Below are 9,238 nucleotides of genomic sequence, written 5' to 3' on the forward strand. Positions count from 1 at the left end.
TTGGTGACCACTGCTCTAGAAAGTTGAGTGAAGTTCAATCTCGTGTTTCTCTCTGTGGGCTGATATTTCTGCGTGGCAGTCCCAGTCATCGACTGGCACCAGATTGCTATAATATATGATGTGGTTAGCTGATACAGTAGCCTATCTAAAATACTATATCCAGGCGCTGTAAAATCTGGCATGCATCAGCAACGCCTGGACAGAGGAACATGCCCATTATAAATATCCATCTTGACATTCCAGAGCAATAGTAATGGTGTCTTTTTTTAGGGACTAATGGCGGCTAACTCCGCCATGGCTCGTTGGCCAAAGCCGATGGGGTAATTATTGGACTTTTTGTACTGTTTTGGATAAACGCCGAGAATAAGGTCGGTGGTAAACACAGGTTTAGGAGATATTATACATTTTGTTCTATGAGAGTATCTTAATCTGCAACATCACTAAACTTTGTGAATGTTTAAGCATTTAATCAAAACAAGCACACAAAGGCTTAATAATTCATTAAAGTACATTTAACTGACTGATATTATCTCATTATCTTTTATAAGCCAATCCCCTTTAGGATTGGCCAACTAACCATTTTATATATATAATATGAAAATGGTGGATCAATTTACTTCTACCAGATGCCTTTTCATTACGTTGTTGCGCTGAAGACCAATGCTCTATGTTTTTGCTCCTTGAAACCATTCAAAAAGTATACAAAACTACAAGCTACTTGATCCATCACTTGCAAAACATATTTTGCATCGTTTATTTGCTTACAGAAAACAAGGAGTTCTCATAGACCACCAGGGTAAAAAAAAAAAACATTTACATGTTGCTTATGAGTGAATTTCACAATACTTTTAGATTATAATTAGATTTTATGATTTGTATGAATGTCCTAATTAATATACTGTTTGTGTCATCATCGCAAATCAACTGTGTTTTACATTTTATTTTATTTTAAATAAACAAGTATAATGGCTCTTTGGCTAGCTTTGCTTCCAGCCTATGTCAATGAGCGTTAGCATTCAAACTACAACTGCTGCATCCAAAATAGGTATTTTGCAAAGATCACAACCAAATATAATCTGAGCAATTTTTCAAGCGATAATCAAAATAACATTGCAAGCGTATTACAACCCCAAAACGTGTTTGTTGTTCATAAATAATAACTACGTAAATATAGGCTATACATAACGGGTACAGATGGTGATGGCTTTCTTTCTGCATCCTAAAGTCCCGTGCTTCTGTGCGTGACGTAGTATGTGTCATGTACTGAAAAGGGGCTTATACAGTGAGTGATATTCTTTGAAAGCATTCATAACCTTTTCTAAACATAATGAATATATATTTTTAAACATCATCGAGATTGCAACAAAAGCATAAACAAGAGTAGTATGTTCTTATGATTTAATCAAGGGTTGTATTTCATATAATTGAAAGTACCAATTTTGCAGCTGTACAATAATATCTCACATCAGCACAACTTTGGTATTTTACCCTTGCTAACATCAGAGCTAACGGACAAAAATGGAACAGTGACGAGGGTGTGTTTGAAAAAGCCAATAAGCTGTCTCAGCAAATGCATGTAATTGATGTCCAGAAATGTTGTAAACATACACATGCTGTACAAAGGCACACTACTAAGTCATGCATGTGTCTGGTAGGCATTTCTGTCCTGTGCAAATGTTCCTACTGTAGCACAAATGACACATGGCAACATGAATTTGAAAACTGCTACACTGTCAAATTTGACTAGCTTTGTAACATTTCGCTTGAAACATGAAACTGCTAAAAGTTCCAAATATAGAGGAAGTTCCTTACAAATTAGGCGACCTTGAACGCACCAACATTTTATTGCTAGGCTGGCTTGCGCTAGGTAGGAAGGCAAAATTACAGAATGTGCAAAGTTTCTTCAGGAAATAGCAACCGAAAATGTAAAAAAAGTAGTTTTTAAAAAATGAATCTTGTTTAGACCAGCACCCATTTCTTGGCATTGGACGATGGAGCACATTTTAACGCCAAAGGTAGGTGGCCACTAGCTAACGTTAGCCAGTGATGCTAACTGGCAATAACTAACGTTAGTTAGCTAGCAACTACGCTAACATTACCTGACTTCGTTATCTAGCCTCTTACGTTTCATAGGATAGTTTTAAAACTGAATAATCTGCCAGCTCTCTGATTTAGCTACATAACACTGTTAAATTAGTCATGTTTGATTGTTAGCTAGCTAGCAACTATAGTTGTCATGAGACTGACCGTCACAACAAGCAACAGCAAATACGCTAGCTAGCTAACTAAAGTTACATTCCTGCATGTCAGCACACCTGTGTTGGAACCTCTAGGTCTCCAGGATTTCCTGGTGTTGGTTTTAGTAAGAGTGCTTGGAAATGATTTCTCAGCCATTCATTCACCTGTTGATATTTATTATTCAGAGAATGGCATGTGGTGACTCAATCTGTCCTAATGTCGTTTTTATGTGAAATACAGGTGGAAGAAGTGAAATTGTTGGATCGATACACTGCAAAGAAGCCAGCCATTGGCACTCTCTATCTAACAGCAACCCATCTAATCTTTGTGGAGACCTCCTGTAACACTCGCAAGGAAACCTGGGTATGACACTTGCTCAGAGAGCATGACAAGGGTTGAGCGCCAAAGGGGTGTAAATTGCCTGGTATGAAAGCAACCCATGGCCCTTTCCCATACTATGTACACCTTCACTGTTCACATATATGAAGGCACTGGATAGGATGTAGACTAAGTTGGTGTGTAAGCAACTACAGTGGGGCAAAAAAAAGTATTTGGTCAGCCACCAATTGTGCAAGTTCTCCCACTTAAAAAGATGAGAGGCCTGTAATTTTCATCATAGGTACACTTCAACTATGACAGACAAAATGAGAAGAAAAAGAAATTATGGTGGAAAATAAATATTTGGTCAATAACAAAAGTTTCTCAATACTTTGTTATATACCCTTTGTTGGCAATGACAGAGGTCAAACATTTTCTGTAAGTCTTCACAAGGTTTTCACACACTGTTGCTGGTATTTTGCCCCACTCCTCCATGTAGATCTCCTCTAGAGCAGTGATGCAGAGCAGGGACTGTTGCTGGGCAACACAGACTTTCAACTCCCTCCAAAGATTTTCTATGGGGTTGAGAACTGGAGACTGGCTAGGCCACGCCAGGACCTTCAAATGCTTCTTACGAAGCCACTCCTTCGTTGCCCGGGCGGTGTGTTTGGGATCATTGTCATGCTGAAAGACCCAGCCACGTTTCATCTTCAATGCCCTTGCTGATGGTAGGCTTTGTTACTTTGGTCCCAGCTTTCTGCAGGTCATTCACTAGGTCCCCCCCGTGTGGTTCTGGGATTTTTGCTCACCGTTCTTGTGAACCATTTTGACCCCACTGGGTGAGACCTTGCGTGGAGCCCCAGATCAAGGGAGATTATCCGTGGTCTTGTATGTCTTCCATTTCCTAATAATTGCTCCCACAGTTGATTTCTTCAAACCAAGCTGCTTACCTATTGCATATTTAGTCTTCCCAGCCTGGTGCAGGTCTACAATTTTGTTTCTGGTGTCCTTTGACAGCTCTTTGGTCTTGGCCATAGTGGAGTTTGGAGTGTGACTGTTTGAGGTTGTGGACAGGTGTCTTTTATACTGATAACAAGTTCAAACAGGTGCCATTAATACAGGTAACGAGTGGAGGACAGAGGAGCCTCTTAAAGAAGGTCTGTGAGAGCCAGAAATCTTGCTTGTTTGTAGGTGATCAAATACTTATTTTCCACCATAATTTGCAAATAAATTCATTCAAAATCCTACAATGTGATTTTCTGGATTTTTTTCTTTTCTCATTTTGTCTGTCATAGTTGAAGTGTACCTATGATGAAAATTACAGGACTCTCATCTTTTTAAGTGGGAGAACTTGCACAATTGGTGGCTGACTAAATACTTTTTTGCCCCACTGTATATGCCCCTTGTTAGCAGGGGTGGTGCCACAAATATTAGGCCTACACCTATCTGGGTTTCTGCCAATATTGAAGTGGTAGGGAACTTAAAAGCCAGGACTCAAGATTAATAGTTTTTGGTTTCACTCTCATCTTCACCAGATGTTACACCATCTCATAGCCACAGTAGAGAAACTCCCTCTTACAGCCATGGGATGCCCACTTCACATTTCCTGCAAGAATTTCCATGTGGCTCACTTTGTCATTTCCAGTGAGAGGGACTGCCAAAATGTTCATCAGTCCCTGGTCAGACTCTCCCAACCAGGTACTTACAGTAGCATTCCTTATCAACCCTCCTCCCTTTCGGGTAAAAACAAAATTATGATCCACTGTGAATATTTATACAATTCGTCCATACAGTAACATTGGACATTTTTTTATAGGGAAAGTGGAAGAGTTGTATGCTTTTCTTTACAACCCAAAACAAGATGAAGACGAGAGAAGAAATGGTTGGGGCTTTATTGACTCAGCCATGGATTTCAAAAGAATGGGATTGCCCAATGAGTTTTGGGAAATGACAGACCTCAACAAGAACTATGAGGTAAATTAAGCAATCATATGCCTTTCAGACTTTTTATTGAATTTGCTTTTTTGTCAAACAAATGCTGTCTCCCCCATGTAATTCTTTAGTTTTGCATTAGCTTCTCATCAAGCAAAGGCATTTGCAACTAATGCATGCACACGTTGTTCTGTTCCCTCTGGATTGCTTAGCTTTGCAGCACATATCACTCAGAACTGGGCATTCCTAAAACCGCAAGCAAGGGCACAGTCTTTGGGAGTGCCAAATTCAGGAGCAGGGGGCGCATTCCTACTCTCTCCTACTACCACAAGGAAAGTAATGTAAGTTCAGACTCTCCCTTATTTAATGCAAGGTTCAGTCTCATCTCTGCGCATGCTATACTTACTGTATCTGTTAACCCTCCTGTTGTGTTCGTTTAATGTTAATTAATTCTGTGTTCCCGGTCCAAAATGACCTTCCCATTATAGCTGATTATAAATCAATAATAATACATATATTATCACCTAATGTTGTTAAATCTTTTTATCAACTTAAGTTCTTGTGAACATTACACGTTTTGAACTTCTATTTGCTATTTATGGCCTGTAGGCCTCATTGACCTGAGCTCATACAACTAGTTTTTGAGTAAAAAAAAAAAAAGAAAAGCATAATGTACGGATTATTTTGACTACAAATACTCAGATGAAACATATTGTGCACTGGTGAGGACTCTCCTCACCAGTGTCATGATAAAATATATGGTCAAGAGCCTCACATACAGTATATCATTTGGTCATTGTGCTGCCACAGAATGAATCGTAAGCAAGGTCTCAAAAAAGCTTTATGTACCAGAGCTGCGAGAAAAGTTGTATATATTATTGCGACAATGTTGCAATTGTTTGTGAGAATGCCAACAGGTGTGGTTCTCGTTTGGGGGAAGATCATATTGGAGAAAGGTTCCCGTGGGGGTTGCCATGGAAGCCAAGAAGGGGAGTGAGGTGTTTGTATGTGTGTGCTCAAACACACATGCATGTGGGGGTCTGGGAGAGGAAGTGTGTCCATTTGATGAATGGGCATGTGCCTGAACTCAATTTTATACATTAATTGTAGTCTCACCCATTCATTTCTAAAGACTGGTCATTTTTGATCGGGAATACCACAGGTGTACAAAAGTTAAATAAAACACACAAAATGTCATGAAATTATCAAAATGTATTTTGTGTGTTCAAATGCCCTGTGTGGACAAAGTCATGGCACTTTATGACAATCAGCTTAAATTAACTACATTTTTCAGAGAGAACTTGTAAATCGGTCCAATTCAACCGGAACACAGCAGGAGGGTTAATGATTACAATGGCATTCCAAATGCACTTCATGGTGAAGCTGTTTTGGTTTCCCCCTCATCTACCAGGCTGCCATTTGCCGCTGTAGCCAGCCCCTGTCCGGGTTAAGTGCTCGGTGTGTAGAAGATGAGGAGATGCTACAGGCAATCAGCCGGGCTAATCCCAAAAGCACCTTCATGTATGTGGTGGATACCAGGCCTAAGGTAATAAATACACTTTCAGATAATTATATTGCTAATTTCCCCTGTATGTTTCAATTGCCCCATCCTAATCCAAACCATCCTGCTTTTTTCCACAGTTGAATGCAATGGCCAATAGAGCAGCAGGGAAGGGATACGAGAATGAGGACAACTACTCAAACATCTGCTTTCAGTTTGTGGGCATTGAGAATATCCATGTCATGAGGAACAGTCTGCAGAAGCTTCTGGAAGGTTACTGTCATTGCTCTCACATTAAAACGAGGAACCATAATCATTGGATGTAATGGGTTATACTTATTAATCATTTACTAAAGTGAAAAGTCATTTTGCAGCAAGGACTAAAGACCAGGCAAAGTTCATGCTCGACAAAGTCAAGTTTATAAGGTGCTTAGTTGTCATCTTCTGTTTTCAGTGTGTGCTATGAAGTCTCCAACAATGAGTGACTACTTGACGGGACTGGAGAATTCTGGTTGGCTGCGTCACATCAAGGCTGTGATGGATGCTGGAGTATTTCTGGCTAAGGTAATAGACATCCTGCCATGTAGCGATCTTCTTAGTTTAATATAAACATGGCAACACATTCTTATTTAGTACCTATAACCTTAGAAATGTATGAAAACAAATTCTTTTTTTTTGCTTTGTATCCATCTAGTTTTGTAAACTAGCGTGTATGATGTGGTTCTGAGCTATCCTTTGTCTCTGCTAAGGCTGTGGCTGAGGATAAGGCTAGTGTGCTTGTACACTGCTCAGATGGCTGGGATCGCACAGCTCAGGTGTGTTCTTTGGCAAGCATCCTCTTGGACCCCTTCTATCGTACCATCAAGGGACTCATGGTGAGAACAGAGTGGTTTGCTTGCATTATCTTGACACTGAGTATTTGTGTGATGGACAACACAGTCATTGTCGATAAAATATAATGATTTTAACACTATTTATTTAAACTCCCATTCTGTTTATTTCTTATTTTAGGTTTTGATAGAAAAAGAATGGATATCTATGGGGCATAAATTCACACAAAGGTATTAACATCTAATATATTTGGAACAAGGCCAATCATCTAACCATGTTGGTGTCTGCTAAATTACACAACTTTGTGACGAAAATAACTGAACTATCGGACAAGCTAAAACCCAGATAAGTCTTAACATAAGATTTTCATGGTGTACATAGGACATAAGAAGATAACAGATATAATATTGAGTTGCAGGTGTGGGCATGTGGATGGGGATCCCAAGGAGGTGTCCCCTGTATTCACCCAGTTCATTGAATGTCTTTGGAATCTCATGGAGCAGTACCCCTGTGGCTTTGAGTACAACGAGAAGTACCTTTTGGAAATCCACAACCATGTTTACTCCTGCCAGTTTGGAAATTTCATTGGCAACTGCCAAAGAGAGCGAGAGGAGATGCGGTGAGGAGTCCCTGAAATAAACTGCAGTGCCTATGCAGACATCTGATTTCCTTTTCTGTAGTAGTCATTTCCGATTTGGAGGTTTTAATCTGTTCGTGAACAATTTATCCTTTCGATCTTCAGACTTTATGAGAGGACCTTCTCAGTTTGGCCATTTCTCTGGGAGAACCGCCATCAGTACAGAAATCCTCTGCACAAATGTTCATTAGGGAGGGAGGTTCTGAGGCCAAGCACATTGCCGTTGAATTTCAAGTAAGTTCTCATTGGTTTCCTGAGATTTTCACTATGAGCAAATAAATATATTGTCAATGTACATGAGCAATATCTGTACAGAGTATTTTTTTCAAACATTTGAATTTGTGTTTAATTTGATAGAATACCAATTGCATTATTTATTTGACAGGTTTTGGTGTGGCATGTATAATCATTTTGACAAGGGCATGCAGCCAAAGCAGTCCATTCTGGATCACCTGTTAACCATAACACAGAAAAAGGCAGAGGGTGAGAAGAAAATGACAGATCTCCAGATAGTAAGTGGATATAGATTTTTCTAATGGCACATGTAAAAGCTTTCTTGGGTGGCTTGAATACATTTCTCCAATATTTTCATTCCTTTGTAGCAGTTGGCAGTCATGGATGGTGTTCTGGCAGATCAGGGCAGTCCAACAGGCACGCCACCTGAACAAACCTCTTTGTCTCCTGTATCGGTTAGCCACACAGCCGAAAATGCTAAACCACTCATGAATGGCGCTGCAGTGGAGGAGGCTGAAATAGAGTTGGTACCTACTGCAGGGAGCGAGAAGATGGAACCAGTAGCTATAGAAAATTGAGTTACTGCCACAAAGGGCACAGTTGTTTCCATGGAGATCAAAGATGTCAGAGGAGGGACAAAGTTCCTCTGAAATAACCACTGAAGCAGTTAAGCTTGTGGCCTGATTATCCAATCTGTTAGTTGACTGAGCAAATTACAGCCTTATTGATGAAACAAATTCTGATCCAATTCTTTAGCAGCAATAGAAGTTGAACATTTATTTAACAATTTATTTTACAACCTTTTTTGGGGGATAAATACAGTGGCTTGACTTATTCCACAGCTTGTTACGTTACAGCCTTATTAACAATTTTTACAAATGTATTACTATGTTATGTTATGTTTACTCAGTACTTTGAAATCGCTGCCAAAGGTGCTTCAACAGCCTTGAGCTACACGCTTGGTACACCTGTATTTGGGGAGTTTCTCCCATTATTCTCTGCAGATCATCTCAAGCTCTGTCAGGTTGGATGGGGAGCGTCGCTGCACAACTATTTTCAGGGCTCTCTAGAGATGTTCAATCAGGTTCAAGTCCGGGCTCTAGCAGGGCCACTCAAGGACATTCAGAGACTTGTCCCGAAGCCACTCCTGCATTGTCTTGGCTCTGCTTGGTTTCATCAGACCAGAGTATCTTGTTTCTCATGTTCTGAGATTCCTTTAGGTGCATTTTGGCAAACTCCAAGCGGCCTGTCATGTGCCTTTTACTGAGGAGTGGCTTCCGTCTGGCCACTCTACTGTAAAGGCCTAATTGGTTTGGCCGGGCGGCGAGCTCTAGGAAGATTCTTGGTTGTTCCAAACTTCTTCCGTTTAAGAATGATGGAGGACCTTCAATGCAGCAGATTTTTATTTTGTACCTTCCCCCAGATCTGTGCCTCGACACAATTCTGTCTCGGAGGTCTGCGGACAAATCTTTCAACCTCATGGCTTGGTCTTTGCTCTGAAATGCCCCGTCAACTATGGGACCTTTTTATATAGACAGGTGTGTTCC

The 9,238-nt window shown here is 40.2% G+C and overlaps 1 protein-coding gene across 3 annotated transcripts; it reads left to right on the forward strand.

Annotated features, from left to right (window-relative positions):
• The first annotated feature begins 256 nt into the window (after window positions 1-256).
• On the forward strand, window positions 257-8,643 carry mtmr8 (myotubularin related protein 8). Of its 3 annotated transcripts, none has more exons than XM_046296792.1 (14): window positions 257-368; window positions 2,479-2,601; window positions 4,092-4,254; window positions 4,373-4,530; window positions 4,701-4,829; window positions 5,900-6,034; window positions 6,130-6,262; window positions 6,444-6,553; window positions 6,739-6,864; window positions 7,001-7,050; window positions 7,239-7,439; window positions 7,563-7,691; window positions 7,843-7,969; window positions 8,060-8,643. In XM_046296792.1, exons 3-14 carry the CDS (start codon window positions 4,092-4,094, stop codon window positions 8,267-8,269), a joined length of 1,671 nt encoding a protein of 556 aa, XP_046152748.1. In that variant the 5' UTR covers window positions 257-368; window positions 2,479-2,601; the 3' UTR covers window positions 8,270-8,643. The 3 variants fall into 3 exon arrangements, with proteins under 3 accessions (XP_046152748.1, XP_046152736.1, XP_046152742.1); XM_046296780.1 differs by lacking the exon at window positions 257-368 and adding an exon at window positions 1,825-2,015; XM_046296786.1 differs by lacking the exon at window positions 257-368 and adding an exon at window positions 1,825-2,015 and having other exon boundaries at window positions 8,063-8,643.
• Window positions 8,644-9,238: the final 595 nt, after the last annotated feature.

Source organism: Oncorhynchus gorbuscha, linkage group LG02 (assembly GCF_021184085.1).
Source record: "Oncorhynchus gorbuscha isolate QuinsamMale2020 ecotype Even-year linkage group LG02, OgorEven_v1.0, whole genome shotgun sequence".
NCBI classification, from domain to species: domain Eukaryota; kingdom Metazoa; phylum Chordata; class Actinopteri; order Salmoniformes; family Salmonidae; genus Oncorhynchus; species Oncorhynchus gorbuscha.

Coding starts and splice junctions, on each gene's coding strand:
- mtmr8 (XM_046296780.1), top strand. CDS start 1,992: ATGGAGCACATTTTAACGCCAAAG. Junction 6,554..6,738: donor CTGGAGTATTTCTGGCTAAG/GTAATAGACATC, acceptor GTCTCTGCTAAG/GCTGTGGCTGAGGATAAGGC. Junction 6,865..7,000: donor GTACCATCAAGGGACTCATG/GTGAGAACAGAG, acceptor TTCTTATTTTAG/GTTTTGATAGAAAAAGAATG.